The sequence below is a fragment of the Mastacembelus armatus genome, chromosome 5 (genome assembly GCF_900324485.2).
Source record: "Mastacembelus armatus chromosome 5, fMasArm1.2, whole genome shotgun sequence".
NCBI lineage: Eukaryota > Metazoa > Chordata > Actinopteri > Synbranchiformes > Mastacembelidae > Mastacembelus > Mastacembelus armatus.
In genome coordinates, this window is record NC_046637.1 from 16,730,073 (window position 1) to 16,757,903 (window position 27,831).

Here is a 27,831-nt window from a genome sequence, read left to right on the forward strand (position 1 = left end):
CATGTTCTCTCCCTTTGTGTGCATGGGTTTTCTTTGAGTGCGCCAGCTTCTTTCCACAGTCCAAACACATCCAGGTTGGGGTTAGATTAGTTGCATCTAGGTGTGAATGTGAGTGTCTGTCACTATGTTTCAACCCTGTGATAGAGTGGTGATCTGTCCAGGGTGTCTCCCACCTCTTACCCACAGTCAGTTGGGATAGGCTCCCACCCACCCCCTCCAGGATAAGAGGTATAGATAGCGGAAAGATGTATCTGTGTGAGTTTGATCACAATTGGGGCTTTTCCTCTTTATTCATGTAGTTAGACTGACTTTGTTAGCACTGCCTTTATATTTTGTTGTCAGATTTTTCTGAACTCATGTTTTGCTTATAGTCACAGTGGGAAGAAAGGGATTTTGGAACTGCAGTTGAGTGCTCTAGCAAAATCAGAGTTTATCTGTGCAGTATGTTGGCAGATATCAATGTATGATATTTGCTTATGTTCACAGACAGAGACGAATGTTTCACACACAGAAACAATGATAGAGACAGGAAGACAAATGCACACAGATAAAAAACTTAAAGGAAAAGAAAAACAAGGACAAAGTGAAAGACCTCAAGTCAGGCTGATAGACAAATAGAGAAACAGTAAGAAACAGTGAGACATCATACAGAAATGTACACAGAGACAAGAAACCATTGGCTCATCCTCCTGGAATCTGACATGTAACTATGGAAACGTCTTCCACACACAGAGGAACTGGGGGAGTTTTATTCTTTATTTCTCTTAGGACATCTTAACTTGCTTGTGATGCCACAGTCACCAGTACAAAGACTTTTACATTTACTGTCATACTTCAGTCATAAATAACCCCCACTAGAGAATTCACTGTAATTACTGTGTAAGTTTGGGTTGTTATCTGAGTCAGCACCAGTGAGGACTTGATTAGCATCATTACAATGTCCTTAATGTCTGTATAATTAGTGAAGTTTTTAAATGCTGTCATAGACTAATATGAAACCCTTCTTTTGACCAATAACAGTCACAACAAAGTCATTTATTCGGGTCATACCCTGCATGAATAAATGAATGCATGCAATTTTTCAATTTTAGAATTTGTGCCTGAGCAGTAGGGTGAGGAGGTTGATCACCCAGAAGGAGCTTGGAGTAGAGTCACTGCTCCTGCACATCGAGAGGAGCCAGCTGAGGTGGCTCGGGCATTTGTTCCGGATGCCTCCTGGACGCCTGCCTGCCCCACCCTTTACTACAACAGAGCAAATCTGGAATGTATCACCCTATTCCAGCTGATCTGAAGAGGTCTATCTGTGAATGCTGAGCTGGTGCTAAACTAAAGGCTAGTAGATGGAGATACAAACCTTTCCTACCATCCATCATCATGGGGGATGTCAGCTCTCTACTGAACAAAAGTGAGGAGCTTGGGGCATTGGTTAAGATCCAGAGAGCATGAGTGTAGCCTGATGAGCTTTATTGAGACCTGGTTAACTCAATACCCTGAAGACTGTGTAGATGTGCCTAACTTCACCCTGGTATGTGCAGACAGAGACGCTAAGGCAAGTGGTAGGACAAAAGATGGAGGACTGGCTTTATTTGTAAACAAGAGATGGTGAACCTGGTCATATTACTGTCAAAGAAAGGATATGTTGTTACGACATTGAGCTTTGGACAGTTGGTCTCAGACCTACTTATGTTCCCAGGGATTTCAGTCATACCATTGCCATGACTGAACTCCATGCCATGACTTCCATGTGAAGTCATTCATGAGACTGTTGCCAGGATACAAACTCAACATTCTGAGGCTCATTATAATATCAGGATATATTAACCATGTGACTATCACCTCACACCTGACTGGATTTTTATCAGTTTGTTAACTGTCCAACCAGAGAAGGTAAAACACTTGATCTGCTTTATGCAAACATCAAGGAGGTCTCTACCTGCCTTACCACCATTCAGCTGGTCTGATCACAACCTTGTCTTACTGTAGACCTGTTGTATACCAGTATGAATTGCAAAGTGGTGCAGAGAAAAATCTTGTATTATATACAACACATTCTGTATGGTATTTATGCCCCCTTTAAACAAAAAACATTTATAACTGTTAATTTTTCACTTCTTACCTTTGTTGTCAGCCTTCAGGTCCTCCTGCAGGAAATCTCTCTGACGGTTCCCCAACACAAAGGCCAGGAAGGAGAGGATGAGAGCATCCAGGATGCCGATTATAGCCAAAATGAAGGCCCAACGCACTGAGCAGTTACCCAGGGTGTACTTTCCTGTATCTTCCCCGCACATGTCCCGGATCACCTCGGCATCCCAGCCGTTTGGAAAGATCATACAACCAAGCACCAGACACACAGCTGAGGGGCAGAGAAGTAAAAAATATTTTTCAATCTCACTCTGGATTTTAAGATTGCAACACTGGTATTGCCTGTTTCAGTGTGTTCTTCTTTGAACAGACAGAGGGAGGAACAGATAGATGAGTGAAAGAAAACAAAAGAAAACATCACAGAGCCATTGTGCCATCATTTTACACCAAAAGTAACATTGACTCACTAAGTAAGGCGATGTGGTCATAATTTGTGAAATGCCTGACCAGCTCTTTAATCAAGGACAAATCAGATGAAACTGAAGAAATAAATAAAAGAATACTGTGAATGGATGCTAACACACGTCAACAGATATTTTTGTAGTTTTCCTTTAAAGTAAGTGAATAAAAAGAGAATGTAACCATTGAAAGCTTCAACAGTAAATTGCAGCTCTGCCAGCTAATTACCATGCAATCTTCAGTTCCAACATCAACTCCAACTACAGACACAAACATACTGTACACAGCACTAGGCTGATTACTAGACACATAATTTCTTTACACAAACTGAAATACCATTCCAAATCTGTGTATTATACACACCCATATTATTTCAGAAAACATCAGGTCTTTCTGTGATTGTGCACTGTCATGACGTAAATGGTTTGTGTGTGTGTGTGTGTGCGCGTGTGCCTGTGCGTGCCTGCATGTGTGCTCACTGGGTGAGCTGAGGGGCTGACTGAGGCCAGGTTGGCCCTAACAAATGGGTTTCTTAATGCCTCATTGGCTGGACTGCTGCTACTGTAGAGCTGTACATGGGCAAATAAAATTTGTGAGCCACACATAATGGACTGCAGGTTTCAGACACAAGTAAAGAGAAGGGTAGGAAATCCCCACTCTCTCTGAAAACATGCTCTAAATACTCTATGGCCTGGACACATTATAAATTGTAACTGTACTGTAAATATGCAAGTGATGCACAACGCATTTGCAGAGTGAACCTCCATTTAGTATCTATACCACTTATTATGAAAAGGGACATGCCCATCTATATTTCTTGTCTGTCTCCACTGTATAGTTTAGTGGTAAAACTACTTGTTGATGAAGACTGTGAGATGCAGCTGTAAGCACCAAATATCTAGAGAATCTTGGGTCAGCATTATTTTGTCACGTAACTATAGTGCTTATAACTATTCCTATGGGTAATTACTGGTCATTATTCTTGTCAAGGTTGGTTACCATAATGTTAAAAATGAGTTTCAGCTAGAAATATTACACTCTGGTTATGTTATTTAAGTAAATAACACATAACAGCAAATCTGCTTTTCATACTGGGTGATAATTCTACATGTATCCATTAGTACCAACAACATCTTCCACACTCAACATAATCATTTGATCAGTTTTTCGGTTGTTACTACAAATGGAAAAAAATAAAGGGATAATGGTGAAGACAAGCAGAAATCATTTTCACTATACCTGTCACCCTCATTGCATCACTAATGTGAGCTTTGTCCCACATTTCAATGATGCATACATACATTATACAAGTGTGAGCTGTGTTGAGCTGGCAGACTAAAACATGACATCCAGTTTCTGTGGTGTGCTTTGGAAGCAGGTTTAATGTGGTGTAAAGAGTTTGTGTGTTCCCTGTGGTTTTCCTTTAGACTTGCCAGGCTGACAGAAGTGAACAAGTCTCACTTTTAATAATTCATAGAGCCTAATTTAAATCTGTGTCAAGGATGCTGGGAATTTACAGTGCTCCAAAGCTAACCCTTCCCTCTACATACGTGTATGTACAGATGTATTCTAGAAAGAATCAGTCTGCAAATTTGTTCAGTCATGTAAACTTATATTTAGACTGTGTAGATTGAAAACATATTGATATTGATACCATTACATAACACATTTGCAGAATATGACACAGGAAGAAGGCTTTCTTCTAAAACATTAAAAGCTAAAGTATGTTAACCCTGAAATCCATGCTAATAAGAAAACCACTGCTAAATGCTAAAAGAGACCAACAGGGTCTTATAATGCATTAATGCTTTTAAATCCTTAGTTAGAATAAGGGAAATCCTGTTTTACATGGTTGATTTTTCCTGACAAAGCTGATTTTACTGGATGTCTGCAGGGGATTTGTTTTAAAGGCAGCTGGAATTGGCTCCAATGAGACACCCCTCTGTGCTGTAGAGAAATACTTGAAATAAAAAAAAAAGTCAAAATATTACAAAATATTAGACTTTGCTGAGGTGAAAGGTTTTGTGTATTAATAAAATCAAAATGTGACTAAGTGAATAAATCATGATGTAAATGGAGAATTCAACTTAAATATCAGGATTCTGCCAGTATGCTCTTTCTCTGTCGCCTTACCCCTCCCTTTTCCCTCTTTGTGTGTGTCTGTGTGTCAGGTGGCTGATTCGGATATCGGATCTATCAGCCTATGAGATATTTAAGAGGGTATTCAACAACAGTTTGATGCCATATTGTACTTACAACTCTCCTGAGCCTACCTGCTGTTGCCCTTGCACCTGTGCATGCCAACAAATTTACCTGAAGTCTTTTCGAAGATCCCCAAGGTTCCTTTCTCAGTTCGTCTGTGTCAGTACACCTACACTTGAGCATTGAGCCTGAATAAAGTTTTACAGTCATTCTAAATGTTCCGACTCTGCATTGCTGGGTCCAGTTTTGCCTCATCTTTTAAACATGACATTTTAGGTTCACTGAAGCTTCCATTGGGGAGAGTGTGGAGCATGAGTAGGCTGTAACCTCTGTAACCTCCAGAAATTTAATGCACCCCAACTGAAGAATTAGCAGCACCAACAGTTTATTTGTTTATCATAACAGAACTGAAAAGAAATGTATGTTAATTCCAATCTTCTTTTAGCTTTCTTTAGGGACATTCAATTAAATTTTTGCTCCACATTTGGTGTGAAACTGGTTTTGCAGCAATTGGGCAGCATGGTGAATTGGTAGCACTGATGCCTCAGAGCAAGAAGATTCCTGGTTTGAAACCTGGCAGGGGCCTTTCTGTGTGGAGTTTGCATGTTCTCCCTGCACTTCCGTGGGTTTTCTCCAGGTACTCCAGTTTCCTCCCACAGTCCAAAAACATGTATGCTAGGTTGACTGGTGATTCTATATTTCCCATAGAAGTGAATGTGAGTTTGTATGGTTTTTCATCTATATATGGCCCTGTTCAGGGTGTACCCCTGCCTTTCACCCAAAGAGAGCTAGGATAGGCTCCAGCAGATCCCTGTGACCCAAAACAGGAATAAGCGGGTAAAGATAATGGATGCATGGATGGATGGATGAATGGATGGCAGCAGTGACCAGGGATTAAAGAGAATGAAATCATGACTGGCAGTAGTACCTGATGATGATAAGTTCTTCATGTTAAGCATCAAACTCTGCATTTACATATTTGGTGTCATATAAGGCTCACACTTTCTCTAATGATTTTGGTGTTCCTGTGCTGTGGGGCATGTGCTTCTCAACATTTTGTGGTCTAGACATTGTGTGTTGTTCTTTTTTTTATCACTGCTACTGGTTTAGTCTATGTGAGCAACATGTAATAAATTGGTCTCAGAATTCTTTTGCTCCAGGGAATATTGATATGAGTTCATTTGCTCCCCAACAGTTTGATCTGTAATGTAGTCTGTGGTAATACAATCTCATTGTTTCATGTTGTTATGCTGTTATTTGCAATGATCAAAGAACAACTGAGACATAGGAGGGCTGCCATTAGTGTTGTAGTATTGTACTTGGTTGTAAGGACTGATGACATTGTGAGTATGTACGCATCAGTGGCTCCTCACTGTGTGAACATGACCACAGAGGACATGATAAGTGGATCAGCTCAGAGGCCATGCTGAGCCCTTCAGGCACTGTGGCCTTTTTTCATGCCACTTCTAATTCAAACTGAACAGTTTTAACCTCACCACAGAAAGGCCTTAAATCATAAAAATCATGTGTATTGTTATTTTTACATGTTTATGGGGTGCAGTGATCTCTCAAACTTCCGAGAGCCATTGTCATTTTTTGTTGTTACTTTTCTTTTATCAATATACTGTAAACGATGTAATGAATAATAGTTTTTTCAGCACTGTTGTGCCAATTATTTTAAATGGTATTGAGCATATCAGCAATATAATCACGTATCATAATATGTTATCTGCATATATATCACATATATCATATGTCCTGTATAAATGAGTACTTTGATTTGTATTTTGATTTACTGAAATCCTTTTCATTCCTGGCACTTCCTGTGGAAGGCTTTTATTTTGAGTTACCTGCATTAGAAAGCTCCGCCCACACTAACCTTCCTACCTAATCATTTAGCCCAGGGGCGGGTTGATTCCAGTCCTCAAGGGCCACTGTCCTGCTGAAAGATGAGCGTGGAGTGGGGAAAGACAAAGTAAATTGGTGTCCAGCTAATCAGTGGTGGGAAGGGAAGGTAGTTGGAAAACAAGCAGGGCCCCTGAGGACCAGATTGCCAGCCCAATATCTAGCCAGTACAAAAGCCAGCATTCTGCAGCTCCTGGTTTTTAGTATTGCAGCTCAGACCAGTGCATCAGCCACTATTTCCGCACGATCCCCCCCCCCCCCCGTCACCTGAGACTGTTGCTGCGGTGGAGGAGTTGGGGCTGTGAGCGCCTGAGTGTACTTTGTGGAAATTTTTGCAGCCAGAGAGGAGGTACCTGGACAGCACTGGTGCTGCACCACACTGACACTGGCCCTGCTGCCCCTATTTGCCCCTTAAATTTGCTGAAATGATCTGAGAAATGGCAGCCAACGGCATTATAGAGCTTTCGACAGTCCGTGGGCCGCACCTATGGTGATGGTGCGGAAGAAAACGGGGGGGGGGGCGACCCCGTGTGGACTATTGGTGACTAAATGCGGTCACCCGCAAAGACTCATACCCGCTGCCACGCATCAGTGATGTTGGACTATGCAGCCGGTTCCTGTTGGTTTAGCTCTCTGGACTTGCGCAGCGGGTATTGGCAAGTAGAACTGGCAGCAGTGGCCCAGCCCAAGTCCGCATTCAGCATAGGGAAAGTGGCAGTTTACAGTAATGCCCTTTGGACTGTGTAATGCCCCAGCCACCTTCGAGAGATTGATGGAGCGGGTCCTTAAGGACATTCCCCGCACCCGCTGTGTGGTCTATTTGGATGATCTGTTAGTCCATGCTAAAGACTTTGAGCAGGCTGTCATAACGTACGGGAGGTCCTGACAGCCATCCGTAACGGTTGAACCTGGCCAAGTGCAATCTGCTCACCTGCCAGATGCAGTTCTTGGGGCATGTGGTGAGTGAGAGTGGGGTAGCTACTGACACAGCAAAGGTGGCTGCGGTGAGGGACTGGTCCCCACCAACCAACATTTCTGAGCTACGGCGTTTCCTGGGCTGAGGGGCTGGCTGGGGACAAGGTGTGGGTGTTCTGCCCCGAGAGGAAACGGGGGTTGTCACCCAAACTGACTCATCATTGGCAGGGACCCAGAGAGGTTCTTGACCAAATTTCAGAAATTTCACCTGGTATCTGTTCCAGCTCACAGAGAGCCTGCAGGGTTAAGCAGCTTCTTAACTATGTAGTTTTAATTTCTGCCTGAGCTCTGTACATCAACAGTTCCTGGGGCATGTGGTGAGCGAGAGCGGGGTAGCCACCGACCCAGCAAAGGTGGCCTCACCGCGGAGAACCTCCAACCAACATTTCTGAGCTACGGAGTTTCCTGCGCTTGGCCTCCTATTACAGGAGGTTTGTCAGAGACTTTGCTACCATTGCCAACCCCTTACACCAGCTGACAAACAAAGGCCAGCAGTTTGGGTGGTCTGGGGACTGTGTGGCAGCCTTCCAGCAACTGAAAGCTGCCCTCGTCGGCGCTGGTACACAAGTACCAGCTAATATATGTGCAGCTTCAGACCACTGCCTGAACTAACACTGTGCTTTAGAACTTTCATATCTCTTTCCGATTTTTCTCATGCGTAAATTATTGTAAAATCATTATTTATTAATGTGCAGGTTAAAGTCTTTCAGCTATTATATCCTCACATTACTGTTAAACTAAATGCCATGCAACAGAATTTTGGACAATGGATGCTGAAAAACTGTCCAGTTCAGTGTTTTCTGGGTAAATTAGAACCACATTTTTTATTGTATTTTTGTTGGCCTTGTTGGTCTGTTGTTCTCAAATGTAGATTTTAAAGGATGTCATGTGATTTAGTTTCCATATTGCTGCCTCTGGATAAGGTGTCTTCCATGTGTTTACCCAGACATTATCTGCAGTGCGAAAGATCTACTCCAGATTCCATTTGTGTGCAGTAGCTTATACTGAAACTTGTTTCGATTTGACATGTATCTGTTTCCACTGAAGCAAAGCCTTCAGCTTAAAAAACATCAACTGCAGCTAGTGTATATCTAACAAGCCACAAAATCAATAGTTATGCATTAGCAGCTGATTGCCCTCCACAATAATATTCCATCATGTGTTGGCTATGGGGAAATGCCTCTCCATGCCTGTTACAGAGCAGAATGTTTTTTTCTACTGTGGAAAGGTGTTATATGAAGCCATAAGATGCACTTGAAAGGAAATTGAATGTGGTTACACAGTGTGGCAGTGTTAAGATAGTGTATGAACTAATGAAGCATTATCCATTTATCCATCCATTTTGTGCCACTGAAACTTTGTTAATTTAAAAATATTGATTATTGCAGTTTTATGACTTCACAGAAAAATAAAAAAGTTCTTCCCTTGTCAGCAAAGAGTTCTAAATAGTATACAACAACAAATCATTACTAACTAGGCCAAACTCTGCTGAGAAGTTAGAAAGGTACAGAAAGAGAAGACATAACGACAGGATCCTGAAAGACTGTATTCTCTGCATTATTTGAATATGAGCTAATTAGATACATAACTACAGTCTGCTCCAGGCCTGGAAACACCTCTCATTTTTATTCATTCTCATTACTCACTAATTCATGGATTGGGGCAAGAAAAACAAAGACAGAAATCTCAAGAGAGAGTAAAGAGTGCATTGCTGTGGATGAGGGCTTCGGTCTTGTTTCTCGGTGTGTTTGATTAACATTGATTTCTGTCATTAGAGGGAGAGGATATTTCCAAAATTGGCACTGTGATTCCTTAGCACATTGTTGGGGAACCACAGCTGATGGAAGGAAGGAGATTATCTTACATGAAGCACACAGTCTAGATAAACAGCTTTTGTAAATACTGGCAAAATTGCTCTGTCAAGCTTGTTGTGTAATGATAATCAACATAATTTTTGAATATTCTGGGGCATCATTGTATCACAACAGCCACTGGAGGGTGCTGCTTTCTGAGGAATAGACACGCTGTAACGAAAATTAAGCCACTGTGGGAATGGAAGGAATGCAGGCACAGTGGTTCAGCATTAGTAGCCCAGTGTTAGCTTTATAAACACTGACAGCACACTAATCAGCAATAACATTATGACCACCTGCCTAACGCTGTGTACACAGGAGTCAGTTCAGCATTAGGTTCCTCACTTGTGTCACTCTGCAGCTCACTGCACATCTTCTGTGAATCTGTTTGCTTTGATAGTTCCACTGTCAGGAAGAGCACACATTTGTCCACCATTCGGTGAAAAACATATCAAAAGGAGTGAAAACTGCGGTCATGAGGACAAGTTTCAGATCATTTTTTAAAACATATTCAACATTCTTCTTATTCTAGTTGCGACATCACCCCTACAGCCACTGAATGTTTCTCTTCATAGAGACCAATGTACATTATTTCAAACATTGCAACAAAGATACAAACATAATGGGATTTTTTTAAATGTATAAATTAAATTTGAAAGTTTAATCAACAGCATGTCAACCTCATCATCAATGAGCCTTGGACACCCATGACCCTGTCGTCTGTTCACTGTTTGTCCCTCCTTTTGGTTAGTACTAACCACCGCAGACCTTAATGTTCACCTGCTGCTTAATATACCCAATATGCTAGCAGGCACCACAGTATCAAGATCATCAGTGTTACTCACTTTATCTCTCAGTGGTCATAATGTTATGGCTGATAGGTGTACACTGGTGGAGTATTGTTTCTTGCAGATCTGCGTACAATACCCAAACCTCAGCTGATCTGACATCATACTCCAGCCACTTGTGGACTCAGAGGGATCTGATTATCTTCTTCAGCAATTAACAAGAGGTGCCACTTTCTACTCTGCAGGAGTCACTCGCCAGCTCCCATCAATTACTCAGTGAGTTGCAGGAAGATCGGCGGCATACACGAATCGAGAAGCTGCTTTCATTATTGCTTGTGGCATAAACCCTGGACACATCAGCATTGCCAATAACATCTGGTACTCTTAAATGCTTCTCATTTTCTACCACCCAATCATTACAGAGGTGAGGCTAAAACTTGTTACTAACTCATGGGAGAAGTGGGACAAAAAGGGACTGACAACTTCTAATCGACCTGAGGGAAACCAGATAGCGCCCCAGATCACGGTGAGGTGTGGGGTTCCTCTGGCTGCGTTGGAGTGTGACCCAAGCATTCAGGTACCCTTGATTACTTTTAGGGCGGCTTCCCATTTCTCAGCCACTACGTACTCAAGCCATGATTCAGGCCTGCTCTGGGGTGGGCTGTGAGAGAGACGAACATTTGTCTCTGCCCTTTGTTATATAGACCAGTCAGTGACCAGTCCAACTTACTGTCCAGTTGCATGCCTAGATATTTGTAGGCTGGCACTACTTCAATGTCCACACCACAGGTGTTGACTGAATAAGGGGGGTTTAGACTTTTTTCAAAATCCACTATGATCTCCTTGGTTTTAGAGGTGTTCAGTAGGAGGCAGCTTTTGTGACTCCAGTCACTGAATGCCTTTATCAGGCCTCTATACTCCTCTTCCTGTCCACTCCTGATCCACTCTTGATCCACCGCCTCGATCTGTTTTCCCATGCCAGGCCAAAACAAGATGTCTCTTGCTCTACTTTTGCTTTTCTCCACTCCCATGTGGCTTCCATGTATCCAATCGATCATGCTTTCTCTCAGCTTATGTGGAATAATGATTCTCTCATCTTTGAGCATGATGCCGTCAATATCTGAAATTTCATCTCTGTAGTTCCAATATTCTTGGATGCTGGGTGGACATGCTAACCTTGATTTTGGCCAACCAGCCAGTGTGACTGTTCTCAAACTGAAAAACTGAGGGTCTTGGCTTGTTGCATCTCTGATTTCTGCCACTTTCTTGTCACTCACAGGAATGTTGCTCATGACTGCATGCACTTGGGCTTCCATTCTGTCATGCAGCGCTTGGTTGTGATAATTTATAGATTTACTGGACAGTGTATCAGCCACCGTGATGTTTTTTCCGGGCAGGTGGGTGATGTTGATGTCATACCTTTGGAGTTGTAGAATTATCCTGCATGGGGTTTCTTTAGTATTGATTCTAATGGTTTGTGGTCTGACTCCACAATCACCTTCCGTCCATAGATGTATTCATGGAAGCGTTTGCAACCAAACAGCACAGCGTACCGTTCTTTTTCGATAATTTTGTTCTGTGCTGTTGAGTGATTTCGATGCATAGACAACTGGTTTGCCATCTTGGAGCATAACTGCACTGAGGCCACTTTTCGAAGCATTGACTTGGAGCCATAGCTCTTTCAGGAGGTCAAAGTATGCAAGTACTGGGCCGGACTGCTGTGTTATCAGATTCAGATTCCACTGGAATGCTGTGTCGTAGACAGCGTCCCACACCAAGTCTTTGTCCTCTTTTAGCAGCTGTCGTAGTGGTGCGTTGATCTCGGAGAGGTGAGGGGCAAAGCGGGCTAAATAGTTGAACATTTCTAGTATTGTCTCTAACTCTGATTTGCTCTGTGGTGGTTGCATCTCCTGGACAGCTTTTATTTTTGTGGATCTGGTTTTAACCGTTCATGTGACACTGTGTGTCCAAAGTAGCTGACCTCTGGTACACAGATGCAGCATTTATCAAGGTTTAGTTTCACACCTCTCTCTCATGTGTGTTTTGGCATGGCTTTGAGGTTACGATCATGCTCCTGTTTGGTCTGTCCAAACACCAATATGTCATCAACGATAGCAGCAACACCCTTGAGACCTTCATATGTGAGAAGTGACATCCTCTATAGTTGGTAGAGTGTAGTGGGGTCTCTGTATTGCCTTATTTAGGGGTCTGCGGTCCAAACACACTCTGAGCTTTCCTGATTTTGGATACTCAATGACAACAAATGTATTCACCCAGTGTGTGGATTCTGTGATAGGCTCCAGCAGATCCTCGTGACCCTAGTTAAGGAATAAGCGGGTATAGGAAATGGATGGATGGATAGGGTTTGGTCCGTTTTGTTCGTTTGTTGTCTGATTATGATGTTGCTTTGATCTGGACCAAGCTCATAAACCTGTAATTTCTCCACCAAATTTCTTTCAAATGGATTCTGAAGAAGAGATTTTACTGAATTAGGAGAAAGCTGAAGTTGCGACTCTCAAGTACACCAGCACCATTGTCGATCGCTATTGCTCCTCCACTATTGATCATCTCTGCTCTGTGCGATAAAATCGTTACCCTTTTGGCGTCAAACTAGCCGACGCTGATTGGCTTGATTTTTAGGCCTGAGCAAGGACCGAGGTCCCAGCGCAGGGACTATTATAATCGCTCAATGGGCAAGGGATGAAGAAGCGTTTACAGCCTTATTTGACCCCCTGAACGTGTGTGAAAACTCACCAAAATTTGCACCCCCCTCAGAATCGCGTGAAAATTTGATATTTTATGGGTTTCATAAACGACCTCAAAAGAATGGCTCTGCGGCGCCCCCGACAGAGGTCGAGATACATTGGGCCTATGGGAGGTCATGTGACACTTTTTTCATCGTACAGTCGCAAAACCTGGCACACATCTTCTTCATGTCAGGCCAGGCAAAAAAGCTTATTGTGTCCCGGTCGTGTGACCGACAGGAAGTCCACCAGCTGGGGGTTTACCTCGAGGTCATTGAGTTCGTTGATTTTGCTCACCTCGTATTCTTTCGAACTCCTCCTTGGGCTTTTGACCGATCGAGCTCATTTTTGGCCAGCGTCACCTAGACCCATGGGGCTGCAAAAGTTATCCAAATTCTTTGAATAAGTATTACGGTTTTCCTTTGGTGGGCGCGGCAATTTGGTCTAGGCTTTTGGCTCGCTGCCGTTTCTTCAACTTGTAATAACTCTCACACGCATTGTCGGATTGGAATCGGACCAATTGATAAATTGTAGTCCCCGCCGCCCTGGACCCATCTGATTAAACTAAATCCAAATAGGCCATATAGCGCCCCCTGTATGACGATTTGAAAATTGCCATTCAAACCAAAGCATTTACTTTGTCAAAATTGTACCAGATTTGGCACACACATCCTTTAGGGCGTCCTGATCATAAAAGCCGATCGGACCCATGCCCTAATTTGCATGTGGTTGCCTTGGCGATGACCGGATCTCGCCATTCGTTTCCTATGGGAATTTTGCAAAATGTCCAGCTTTTGTCAGAACGGTACCAGATTTGGCACAGACCTCCGTGGGGGTTCAGTGAAGGACGTGGTCTACTTGGGGGGGTGGGGGGGGGGCGGATAGCACCCCCTATGTACTTGCACTTACTTTGTCAGAACTGTATCAAATTTGGAACAGACCTCCGTGGCGGTCCACTGAATGACGTGGTCTATTTGGGGGGGGTGTGGGGGGGTGCGGATGGCGCCCCCTATGTACTTGCATGTACTTTGCCGGAACTGTACCGAATTTGGCACAGACCTCTGTGGGGGTCCGCTGAATGACGTGGTCTTCTTGGGGAGGTGCGGTCTCCTCGGGGGAGGGGTTTTGGGGGGTCCGCCGGTTTTTGGGGGACGGTCGATTCGGAGGGCGGGGGCGCTTGGGGAGGCGTTTCGTTCGGGGAGGCCGTTCGCTGGGGGAGGCGGTTCGTTCGTGGATGCGGTTCGCACGCGGGGGCGCCGCGCCGGGGGAGGCGGTCCGCTCGAGGCGAGGGCCGATCATCGCCGCTTGCGGCTATATTGGATCTTCTTTTCCTTTCGGCTGCTCCCTTCAGGGGTCGCCACAGTGAATCATCTGCCTCCATTACCCCTATCCCTTGTATCCTCCTCACCCACACCAACTATCCGCATGTCCTCCTTCACTACATCCAAGAACCTCCTCCTCTAGGCCTCCTTCCTGGCAGCTCTAACCTCAGCATCCTTGAACCAATGTATTCAGTGTCCCTCCTCTGAACATGTCCAACCATCTCAATCAGGCTTCCCTGGCTTTTTCTCCAAAACTAACATGAGCTGTCCCTCTGATGTACTCATTCCTGATCCTATCCATCCTCGTCACGCCCAAAGAAAACCTCAACCTCTTCAGCTCTGCTACCTCCAGCTCTGTCTCCTGTCTTTTTCTCAGTGCCACTGTCTCTAAACCATACAACATTACTGGTCCCACCACTGTCTTGTACACCTTTCCTTTCATTCTTGCTGACACTCTTTTGTCACACATCACACCTGACACTTTCCTCTACCTGTTCCAACCTGCTTGCACACGTCTCTTCACTTCTTTTCCACACTCTCCGTTGCTCTGGACTGTTGACCCTAGGTACTTAAAATCCTCCATTTTGTTCACCTCTACTCCCTGTAACCTCACCGTTCTACTTGAGTCCCTCTAATTTATACACATGTGCTCTGTTTTACTGCAGCTAACCTTCATTCCTCTCCTTTCCAGAGCAAACCTCCACCTCTCTAGATTTTCCTCCACCTGCTCCCTGCTCTCACACAGATGACAATGTCATCTGCAAACATCATGGTCCACGGAGATTCATGTCTAACCTCATCTGTCAGCTTGTCCATCACCACAGCAAACAAGAAGGGGCTCAAAGCCAGGTGCAGTCCCACCTCCACCTTGAACTCCTCTGTCACCCCTACAGCACACCTCACCACGTCTTACAGCTTTCATACATGTCCTGCACCACTCAAACATACTTCTCTGCCACTCCAGACTTCCTCATATAAAACCACAGCTCCTCTCTTGGCACCCTGTCATGCTGTTAGAATAAGGGCATTGTAAATTGCTAACTGTGTTATGAGAATTGTCATTTTGCAGACAGATTTATGTAAAGGGGGCAACCAGGCATCTCACAGTCAAGGATGTTCTCTGTTTTTCTGTGCAAATCACCAAGACATGTAAAGATATGGATGTGAACTCTGTATGAACTTTGAAGTTAACCTATGTTTCAACTCTCCCCTGTTGTGTAAAGTGAGACGGTGCCTGGAAGTCATGTAACCACATCACATATAAATTAAAGTGTTCTGGGCGGGTTCGGGGCTGCAGCCGGAGATAGCAACAAGTTTGTATCTCCTAACAGTCACGAGCTCAACCTAGAACAAAGAAAAGAAAGTCTCTGTGTAGATGTTTGATTAGAACCAACACATGCTTTTTCCAAATCTACAAAGACACAATGCAGCTCCTTCTGGCCTTCTCTGTACTTCTCCATCAGCATTCTCAAAGCAAATATTGCATCTGTGGTACTCTTTCTTGGCATGAAACCATACTGCTGCTCACAAATGCTCATTTCTGACCTCAGCCTAGCCTCCACTACTCTTTCCCATAACTTCATTGTGTGACTCATCAGCTTTATTCCTCTGTAGTTTCCGCAACTCTGAACGTCTCCCTTGTTCTTAAAGATGGGCACCAGTACTCTTCTCCTCCATTCCTCTGTCCTTCTGCATTCCTGTTCTGCATACCAAACTTACCCATCACTTCCTCATCACCTCTGTTTCCCTCACCAACATGTCAGTTGAAGTCTGCCCCAATCACCACTCTCTCACCACTAGGGATATCTTGGATCACCTCATCTCCCGCCAGAATTTCTCCTTCTCTTCTAACTCACATCCTACCTGTGGGGCATAACTACTGACAACATTCAAAATCACACCTTCAACTTCCAGCTTCAGACTCCTTCTATTGGCTTGATTTTGGTTGCTGTGTGTGTATCTGAGAGCTTTTTATTAATAAATAATAATAATCCATTTTATTTATAAAGCACTTTACATTTTAAGAAAAATCTCAAAGTGCTACAAAAGAGTCATAATGACATACAATACAACAGTTTAGGAACTAAGTTAAAATCAGCTGCCAGCTAAAATTTTAAGCACTAGGGGAATTAAACATTAAAACTTCTTCTAAAAAGGTATGTTTTTATGACCTTTTTAAAAGCAACAGATGTTTGTGGAGCCCCTCAGATGATCAGGGAGGGCATTCCATAGGCAAAAAGCTCTGTCCCCAATGGTGCGTGTCTTAGTCCTAGGAGGGAGGAGCTGATGAGTATTTCTGGAACGGAGAGAGCGTGCTGAGATCTGCGGAGTAAGAAGTTCCTTGAGGTAGATAGGGGCATCACCATAGATACACCGATATGTGAGGAGGGAAACTTTATACTCAATCCGAGCTGAAACGGGAAGCCAATGCAGAGATTTATGGATTGGTGTAATATGTTCATATTTACGCACTCTCATCAGGATACATCCATCCATCCACTCATCTTCTTCCGCTTATCTGGGACCGGGTCGCGGGGGGCAGTAGCCGAATCAGGGATACCCAGACTTACTTCTCCCTGGACACTTCGTCCAGCTCTTCCGGGGGGACACCGAGGCGTTCCCAGGCCAGCCGGGAGACATAGTGGGACATGCCCGGAACGCCTTCCCAGGGAGGCGCCCACGAGGCATCCGAAACAGATGCACGAGCCACCTCAACTGACTCCTCTTGATGTGGAGGAGCAGTGGCTCTACTCCGAGCTCCTCCCGGGTGACCGAGATCCTCACCCTATCTCTAAGGGAGTGCCACCCTGCGGAGGAAGCTCATTTCAGCTGCGTGTATCCACGATCTTGTCCTTTTGGTCATGATCCAAAGCTCATGACTATAGGTGAGGGTAGGAACGTAGATTGACCGGTAAATCGAGAGCTTCGCCTTCCGGCTTAGCTCCTTCTTCACCACAACAGACCAGTACACCGACCGCATTACTGCTGCCGACGCCCCGATCCGTCTGTCAATCTCGCGCTCCGTCCTTCCCTCACTCGTGAACAAGACCCTGAGATACTTAAACTCCTCCACCTGAGGCAGGATCTCTCCCCTGGCCTGGAAATGGCAAACCACCGTTTTCTGGTTGAGTACCATGGCCTCGGACTTGGAGGTGCTCATTCTCATCCCAGCCGCTTCACACTCAGTTGCAAACCGCTCCAGAGCACGCTGGAGATCCTGGCTCGATGGAGCCGACAGGACAACATCATCTGCAAAATGCAGAGATGAAATCCTGTGGTCCCCGAACTGGACTCCCTCCGGTCCCTGGCTGCACCTAGAAATTCTGTCCATAAAAGTAATGAACAGAACTGGTGACAAAGGGCAGCCCTGCCGGAGTCCAACGTGCACTGGGAGATACACCGAGATTGGTGACTAATGGTGATAAAGAAATGTCCTGGCCAGAAAATGTATTACAGTTTATGGTGGATGTTCTAATCTCATGACGAGATCCAATGAGGATGGCTTCTGTTTTTGAGCTGTTCAGCTGAAGAAAGTTGTAATTCATCCACGCCCTTATCTCCTCCAGACATACTGTGAGTGTTGATAGTGATGATGATGATGGGGACGATGATGATTGAGTATCAGTTTTCATGTATAATTGTGTGTCATCAGCGTAACAGTGAAAAGAAATTCCCAGATGACTGATGATCTTACCAAGGGGAAGCATGTAAATAATAAATAAAATAGGTCCGAGAACTGATCCCTGCGGAACCCCGCAACCAACAGCATGTGAAGAAGACCTTGAGCTTCCCATGGCCACAAATTCAGATCTGTCTGTTAGGTATGACTCAAACCAGCGCAGTACGTTATTATTAAGTCCAACAGAGTGATATATAGCCGGTTCAGGAGTATACCATGGTCGACAGTATCAAATGCTGCAGAAAGATCCAAAAGGACAAGAAGTGATGGTGATCCAGCATCAGCTGTCATCAGCAGGTCGTTTGTAACTCTCACCAATGCTGTTTCTGAACTTTGGGCAGAATGGAAGTGATTTTATTGGCTGTACTGTGTCACTGACTGGGTGATTAGTTTGCACCAAGTTGAGCTGCTGCAGGTTTTTTTTTCTTTTTTTTTTAACCACAAATACTGATTTATATTTAATATATTGCATGTTTTTTTTCCAAAATATTTTCTCATACACATACAAGAAATAGTAATATTAATTACTTTAAATTATTTTTAGTTTTAGTTTCTAGTGCCCTCTATAGTCTAGCCGCCACAGAGATGGTCCATTTTGTTTCAGTGTCTGAACTCCCTTCTGCTAAAGAAGCTGCTGATATCCTTTGTCAGCATTTTTTTTTGATCCCATTGTCTCCCAGTAAATGAGGACCCCAATTCATCAATCGATTTGGAAAGAGTTTTGCATTCTACTGATTGGAGCTACAGCTCACCTTTTGTCTGGTTTTTATCCCCAATAGAATGGGCAGGAAGAGCGCCTTAACCAAGTCTTGGAAATCATTATGTTCTGACTATCCTGAGACCTGGAGTCACTACATATGTGGGTAGAATATGCGCACAACTTGTTACTTTCCTCAGCCAAAGGATTTTCACCGTTTCAGGTAGTTTATGAAAACCAGTCTCCTTTAGCCCCGCCCAAGAGAAAGTGATACAAGTTGATTCAGCAGGGGCTATGGTACAAAAATGTTGTCACATCTGGCAGCAGGCCCAGACAGCTTTAATCCAAGCCAACAAACTGAATCCAACACTCAAAACGTTGCTGGTCCTGACACATTGACTTTGCTTTTCTATATATAATAAGGCGATTTTTAAATGAAAATTTCTTTTATAGAGCGTAACAGTTGCAGGACACTAGAGACAGATGACACTCAGATTTACTTTAGTACTATGTTTTTCCCAGAGAAACTCATTCACGTCTCCATCTGGAGAAGAATGGACTATTGCAGTCATGTGTGGTTTTCCTAAAAGGCTATCTGTAAACAGGGCATTGAATGCTTTCAACAAAAACCAGGAGAGCACATTACCTTTAATCTTTCCTCTGACTTCCAGTTAGTCGAAGAGCAGATTTTGAAGAGCTGTTAGTTCATAAATCACTTAATGGTCTTGGGCCAAAATGCATTTATAATGCATATATTGATGCATTAGTCTCTTTAAAGCTTTTGGAAGCAGTTACTTTGTCATGCTTCCAATCAGAACCGAGCTAAACTGTACACAGAAGGGGCTTACTGACTAAATGAAATGTGCTCCAACTTTATCACTTTTCCGTACTGTAAAGCAATGCCATATCATACTTAAATACTTTTTCTTTTATCATCACCTCTTTTTTGTGATAATTTAGGTGTTGGCATGATCACTTGGCAGAGACCAGCTGTCTCTCTGGTGTTTCCAACAGTGTGAGTGTCTGTTAGGCCTGCCTGCACTCTACTCACATGCAACAGAGCTCCATCCAGGAGAAGCCCCAGTGTGGAAATGCATCACAGAGTTGATTAAACGACAATTCGGGCCAGCTCCAGTCCCCTTAGGCTGCGCTGGAAGAAATACTATACATACTATACAGCTGAGTTTTGACAAATATTTAACAATACATTGATTATTTTTACCCCCCCTAGGTAAAGGAAATCAATGTATGTGTCAAAAGAATGGTCCTTCCAAAATAGGAGGAAATGTGGGCAACAAAAGCCCATAAAAATGAATATGATAAAACATTAAGTATGTTGGTGTGGCATATAACATTTATACATAGTTTTGGGCAACATATTTGAAAAAATATAATCAAGTACTTGTCACTCAGCCCTTAAAACCATTGAATTTCTATTTGCATTGCAATATTTCATTCTACATTAAAAGTAATCATTAGTCATTGGCATTCTTACATGTTCCAAGACAATTCTAAGAACTCTTTATGAGAACTCTTTATATACTGTATAACCTGTATCCACACTGTATGTCATGTAACATGAAAGAAAACTTTGGTTGCAGTCCAGCTCTGTGCCACTGGGCTGCTCTGTGAGCAGGGTTATAGTGAAAAAGATGTGGAAGTGAAATATGTGTGAATGTCAGATTGTCGGTTTTTGAAAAATAATTCAATTAATTTTATTTCTATAGCACCAAATCACAATATAATCATCTCAAGGCACTTCACAATAAAACAACAGATCTTTTATGAGCAGCACTTGGCAACAGTGGGGAGAAAACTTTAACAGAAGAAACCTCCAGCAGAACTGGGCTCGACCAGTTGGGGTGAATGGATAACACAAATGGTTGGACACAACCCCCAAGTCAATGTTGGAAAGGTGCAAAGGAAGAGGGTTCATTTCTGAGAAAGTATACTGGTCCCTTATAGCTGATATTTCTGTGTTGCATCTTCATTCAAGTTTAGCAAAAAAGTTTTCAGGCGTTTACTGCCTGAAACCACTAGCTTACACAAATTGGTTGCACTCAAACTCTTGATTTTTGAAACTGGTAGAAGTCTGTCCGTGGAGAGAAAATGATTTCATCTGTCCATAAAGCTCAACAGAAAAAGGCTGATGGCAAACTGTCTCTGTTGTGGTGGAATTATCAACTTTAAATTTATTGCTAAATTGTAAACTAATGCGTGACTCATCACAGAACAAGAGTCATGACATAAATGTAATGTGTCTTATAATACATGACTGCCAGTGGTATTGTTAGTGCTGCACTCTTTCAAAATTAAGGACCACATTTATGTCAATGACAGCCATTCAGTCCTGTCAATTCTTCATATAAAGGGGATGCTGGGTATGCTAAAGGTTTTAATTTTGTCCATGCCAGTTTGTTTTTTCCAGTGTATCCTTGGAGCCACATTAGACAGGCTTAAGTAAGTACAAATAACTTTTAATTAAACAATAATGGAAATAAATGAATGTTTTTCAAATAAACACATTCTCAACTAAACATAAAGGATTCTGTGTAAACAGCAACTCAACAACTAGCTTCTTCTTGACCTGAGCCTATCTGTCTTTCACATGTTTTGATATTTCTTAAATGAGTGAGGCCCCAGGCTCTTCTTCACATTAAATCTGTTCCTTACATTCAATCTCTTAGTTTCGATTGCATCCTAGGTTTGTTAAACCTTTCCTGGATTTTGTTCTTGAGTTATTCAGTCATCTTCACGCTCCAAGCCGTCTCGGTCTCTGCTTCCCTAGAGTAACTACTCACCTGTTTCTCCTCGTGTCTCCTGGATCGTGGCTTCCAGACCCTATCCCTCCAAGTCTCTTGTATCACTATCTTCAGCGTTACCTCTTCTCCTGTTTTCTGGGTTCACTGGATTCTCTACTCCAACTTACCTGATATTGCAAACATCTGCAGATCTGGGCTTGTTACTCACCTGCTTTCCGGCAAATCCAGTGTGCCCTGTGTTCCTGCAACCTCTGGTATCAGATAATCTCAGAACTGTTTAGTTATACAGCTACACTGTATGATCGTTTACCACTATTAAACCTTATATTTGTGTTCTTCATAACTTAGTTTGAGTTTTAATAAAAGATTCTTTGTCTGCATATTTGGATCTCTTGAACTGTTCTTGCTGATTTGTGACAGGTACCTCCTCCTCACTGTAAAGAGATATTCTGCATGCAGGTATGCTAGGGATGAGGGGAATTTTATTCTGCTTATATGACTGTCAAACTCATTTTATGACAAGCCCCCTTTCCAATTTTCCTGGTGTCGAACATAGTTAAATGTATGCAACTCTACTTTTCCATATCTACAATGGCTGTGATCACTTTATATTGGAAATATTTTTGATTTTCATAGGTCTTCAATTGCAAAAACATCTTTCTATTTACATATATTGCACAAATATAGGCTCTGTTCCAATGTCTAAACTCCCTTCTGCTAAAGAAACTGCTGATATCCTTTGACAGCAGTTTTTACTGAGAAGTCTTTCAAAAAATAACAAAATTATTGCAGAAAAAAAAGAAAATCAGTAGATTTTTTCGTTGGAAGGTGGAATTTTTAGCATATGTTTCATAAATTACTTGAATAACACAGTAAATGCAAATTAATTTTCCATTCTGAGTATTCAACATATAATCAGAAGACAGCATATGAAACCGGACTCAAACTCAAGGTTAAAATAAAATAATCTCTGTATGCAAGGTGAAATACACCAGTATGCAAAGAGGTTAGCAGAGTCGTGTCTGCAGTTCTTATGTGGTACAGGATAATGAATGGAGTAATATCTGTGTGATGTAAAATGCTGCCAGACTTCTTCTGTACTTTCCCAAGATGACTCTGCAAAGCATGCTGCCTTTAGGAAATTGCACCACTTTTTCAAGGACCGGAACTCATACTACACCATCCAGTATCTACTCAGCCTGTCCTCTGCAAAAAGATTCAATAGTGCCTCACTGAATTAGTCACTTGGTGACCTGTCAGAGATAGAATGCTTACATTCTGATTTTTCAGAGAACTTGTGTGCACTGCACTATTTTGCACTGACCCAGCAAGCCACCTATGGGGCCTGCTTTTTATAGATCACTGAGCTTACAGCTGAGCTCATGCCAGTATTTAAAGTAGTCACAGACATGGCATTATTTGTTTGCCAGTTAAAGTTAAATGCAAGCTACCAAACAAAAACATCATTCATACATGATTCCTTACTTTTGAATCACCAGCGCATAAAGCGAAACTGTCTGGAATACTGAAGCATATCATACAGTAAGTAAGATCAGGTCTCTACGTTTACAGAAGGAACAGAGAACAGCATGTGTTGTATTACTTCCTTTGATGGTTCATAGAGTATTTGAGCAGAATAGAGCAGAGTTTTCCTTTGCTCAGTTTCTTTCCTCACCAAGAGGGAAGCATGAACTAAAGAAATTCAAGAACATATAAGAAACAAAGGAATTGACATGTATCGGTGTGGAAAGGGTTACAAAGCCAGTTCTAAAGCTTTGGGACTCCACCAAACCATGGTGAGAGCCATTATCCACAAATGCAGAAAACCTGGAACAATGGTGAACCTTCCCAGGAGTGGCCACCCTACCAATATTACTCCAAGAGCTCAACCATGACTCATCATCATAAAGAGACCTAGAACAACATAACTGCAGGCCTTACTTGCCTTAGTGTTTCAACAATAAGAAAGAGACTGCAGAAATGGCACTCTCAGAGCCCTGTTCCTTCAAGGATTAAATGAAGGAATCAAAGACAAACGGTCACACTATGATATAACAGCAATGTTTGAATCTTGTCTCCTTCGCTATTAGGATAGATGACCCACTTCGGGAGCACCGTCCTGAAAGAAGATCATCTCCGCCCTCTCCCTGTGAAAGTCAGGTGTTCCTATAAGGCTATAAGACAATCTCCAAGCAGCTAGATGTTCCTTTGACTTCGGTTGCACACATTATTCCTGCTTGCAGTTAAGCTCTATATAACTATGAAGTTTTATTGATTTTGATTTATGTTGTGCTGAACTATTCTGACTGACTCTGATTAGTTATTAAGTTTGTCATATGTTTAAACTTTGCTGGGTGGAAAAACTAATTATGTCCCCATTTTAGAAAAACAGTCTTAAAACATACAACACTTAAGGAATAGGGTAATCTCTTGATTCACAGAGAATAGTGAGACTACCCATCACAGTCAGGAGACTGAACCAAATATGGAGAACTTCCTGGACCAATCACATTGTGTTATGCACAATGAAGGACGAACCAGCATAGCAAGACACCAAAAACACATTATATAGACAGACACACCAGAAAGGAGAAAATGAACTGAACCAGAACTGGAACTTGAAGCAGACTTGAGAATACTAACACTTGGAACTGAACTCTGGGGAACTTACCACCCCAAAGAGAACAGAAATGGACAAAGTTCCAGACAGATTCAAAGAAAGTTAAGAGATTTCCAGACTCATCGAGACCCTCTCTGTCCCTGAGGAGAACCATGAGATAGAATTTGTTTACTGCCCAGCAGAGGAGAAACAAAGACATTCTCCCTGTGTGTGGCTGTCGTCCAGCTGACCATCTCAGGTTAACCAACTCCATGAGACGACCCTGCAGCAGCCAGAAGGAGAGCGAGAAAAAGTGACGAATGGACCCAGGCCTGAAGCCCAAGACTCCAGGGAACGTCTACTCTCTCCTACTCCTGCCGGCAGACTGCAGTTGGACCAGCCCACAGACGAACAGACCAAGCCTCAGTAAACCCGAGATCAAGCAAGTAACTTGTGGCTGTGCTGGTTGTCTCACACTAATCTCAGTTGGCCTCCATAGTTACTAGAGCTTCCTCCTAAATGTTTAGACCTCAGACTCAAACTAAATGAATTTCAAGATTTCTTTTCCACCATTGCAAACAACCTGCTGTTAAACTGTCATAATGTTTTACTCGTTAATTCAGCTAATTTCTCAGATCAGTTCTATCTCCATTTCCCCCTATGTAAATAGCATGTATATAGCTGAATAAATCTTAAAAAGACAACTGACTGGCATCATTTATGTTATTTCACACAGTAAATACGTCACTGAATCTGGGAAACTTTCCCTCAGATTGTAGACTGATTTCCTGTATTACTCATTAATTGGCTGGTTGATACACCATCAAAGGATCTGGTGCCCCAAATTATTAAGATGGTTTATGACATTCATAATTCATAAACTAGACATAATAAACCTTCATGTTCAATACATATATATATATATATATATATATATATCCCTTGCTGCCAGAATTATAAGATGCTTTTCTTCACCATTAGCAGTAGGATTTTTCTTTGTCGAAAAAAGTCACTTTGTCCATGCATTGCTTATCAAGGCCTTAATAACATTATGACAATACTACAGGGCACCACCATTTTCTCCAAACTAAACTTACGAAACGCCTACCATCTGTTACGGATGAGGGAAGGAGACGAGTGGAAAACTCCATTCAACATACCTCTGGGCCACTTCGAGTACCTAGTCATGCTTGCGGTATTCCAAGATCTAATTAATAATGTGCTGAGGGTTTATATTATATTATATGATTTATTTATATTATATTATTATATTTTGTCTTTTATTACTTAGATGATATACTTGTGTTTATTCAGAACGGAAACAACCACATCAATCAGTTCCAGCTGGAGCTTCAGAGACTCCTAGAAAACAGGTTATTTATAAAAGCAGAAAAGTGCCTGTTCCACGTTGACCCTGTCTTCTTCCCAGGACACATTATAAACAAAGGCCAGCCCAAGGTGGACCCTAGCAAAGTACAAGCCGTTACACTTTGGCCTGTACCCTCCAACAGAAAACAGCTACAATGATTTTTGGGTTTTTCCATCTTCTACTGATGCTTCATTAAGAATTTTTCCTGAGAAGTGCCTCTCTCACACACCTGAAATCTTCAAAAGAACACTTTTCCCAGTCTCCCAAAGACAAAAAGGCCTTTCAAACCCCCCTGAAAGAAAGTTTCAATTCTGCACTGGTGCTCATACAACCTGATCCCTCATGACAGTTTGTAGTAGAAGTAGACACTTCAGATATCGGTGTGGGGGCAATCCTATCTCAAAGCTCCACTAATACTAACAAACTTCACCCATGTGCCCTCTCTGTTTTTTCACCAGCAGAGCGCAATTATAACATCAGCATAAGAAAACTCTTAGCTGTAAAGATGACACTAGAGGAATGGAGACATTGGCTAGAGGGGCCATAACACCCATTCATTGTTTACACAGTCCATAAGAATCTGGAATACATTTGGACAGCAAAACGAGTAAATTCCAGACAAGCTAGGTGAGCATTGTTTTTTGCTCATTTCAACTTCTCCATTTCTTAGAGTCCAGGGTCCAGATGCTCTCTTCTGGTTACAGTCAGTGGATGAACCCATGACAGACCAACAGCCTTTGTCCTACTGTTATTGCCCTGCAGCCTACTCCCTCTCTCCCTGTGTGTGTGTATGTGTGTCTCTGCTGAGGCTACCTGATGGCTGGTTAATGAGACGGAACTGTTTCTCATCAAGCCATCAGAGGGAGTCCTTTATAAGATGGTGCTCCACAACACCTCGGTGCCAGATCATATTTCTGCCTTGGATGGTAGCAAACCATCTATCCAGCTCTTTGTCAAAGCCTAGTTCTTGTGTTTCTTTCGAGCAACTAATGTTTTCTTCTCCTACTTTGTTGTTTAGTTTCCTCACCAGACCAGTCACATCCAGTCTCAGCAGTGATTTCCTCCTGATTCCTGTCCTCCAGGTTCAACCACCTACGAGATTCTCTGGGTTCCTGTGTGTCAGAGTTTCCCTGGCTGTATCCTACTCACCTGCTCTGCACAACCTTCAGCGCTGAGCTCCGGAATACTACGAACTTCAGGATTACTGTCGTACTCCTCGCATGCCTCTATGACTTCTGTAATCAAGAGACTCGACTCTCCTAGTTTCTTCCTGAGTTTGTGAATTGTGCCCAAACAGCTAAACTCAATCTCAGAGACTTCACGGTATCCTGCACTAAGTGATGTATGATATTCTGCCCTGGCTGTGTACTGTAAGAAAAGGCTTTTTTGTCTGCAAACTTGGGTCCAGAACTATATATAGTAAATTCATGACAGAACCTTTTGGAAGGTGCCTGTCCTGTTACATCTGGCATAAAAAGAACACAGGATTTCATGAAGAGAACATTATACCAGGAATAAGGCAATAACAAAAGAATTTTTGTGAGAAATGCACATTTGGAGATAGCAGTAAAGAACACAGTGTATGTGTTTGTGTGTGTGTGTGCGTGTGTGTGTGCGTGTGTGTGTGTATGTGTAAGTGGCACTGAATAAAGAAATATCCCTACATGTAATGTCAGCCTGTAACCTTTGTGACAGACAGGAGAGAAAATTCAGCAGTGCTAACAGGAATTAATGGTTAGGTAAGGACCATTGATGGAAATGCAATGTAGCTCTTCTCTTTTTAGAACCTGGATAGAGGCATGTGCATTTGGAAACCTCGGTCAGTGGTGTGTAAATGGCTACTTCAGAATGAATTACATTTTTTACTGCAGCATTATTGCTAACTATATCCTCTCATAATGAGATACAGTTGTCAGTTTATCAATAGGTTATTTTATTGATTAGTAATTTTTCAAGATCATGTCTTTAAGCTGGAATTGACTGACATTGACAAATTTCTAGATTATGAAATTAATTTGGCAAATTAGTAAAAACAAGTTAACAAATTAGCAAAGACCCAGATGCTTATTAAATATGAATCAATATAATTCATTTATAGTCAGGATTCTGTCCACCAATTAAAGTCCAACATTTCTACCAACTCCCAAAGAACCACTTCAGCTGCAAAGTGCTTCAAAACTCTGTCTGCTATTTGCTGTCTGCAGGTGTTTTACCAAAACTGAAAACACTGATGGAAGGGAAATTATGCAAATGAGAGCACTAAAAGGTAGCCCAAGCATTAAAGGGAAAAGCAGAATGTTGAAATGAGATATGTGAAAGCAATTCAGAAGAGCTGAGGAAAAGTCAGGTTGTAAGTCTCTGTAGTCTTATCGTCTATCCATCCATCCATCCATCC

General features: G+C 42.5%; 1 protein-coding gene across 2 annotated transcripts in view; it reads right to left on the minus strand.

Moving 5' to 3' along the window:
• Positions 1–27,831, minus strand: part of lhfpl4a (LHFPL tetraspan subfamily member 4a) — a 36,130-nt gene that overhangs the window by 3,751 nt on the left and 4,548 nt on the right. For both annotated transcript variants that reach the window (XM_026307552.1, XM_026307551.1), the window contains exon 2: positions 2,117–2,353. In XM_026307552.1, the coding sequence (XP_026163337.1) occupies positions 2,117–2,353 (237 nt within the window). The remainder of the gene's footprint in view (positions 1–2,116; positions 2,354–27,831) is intronic.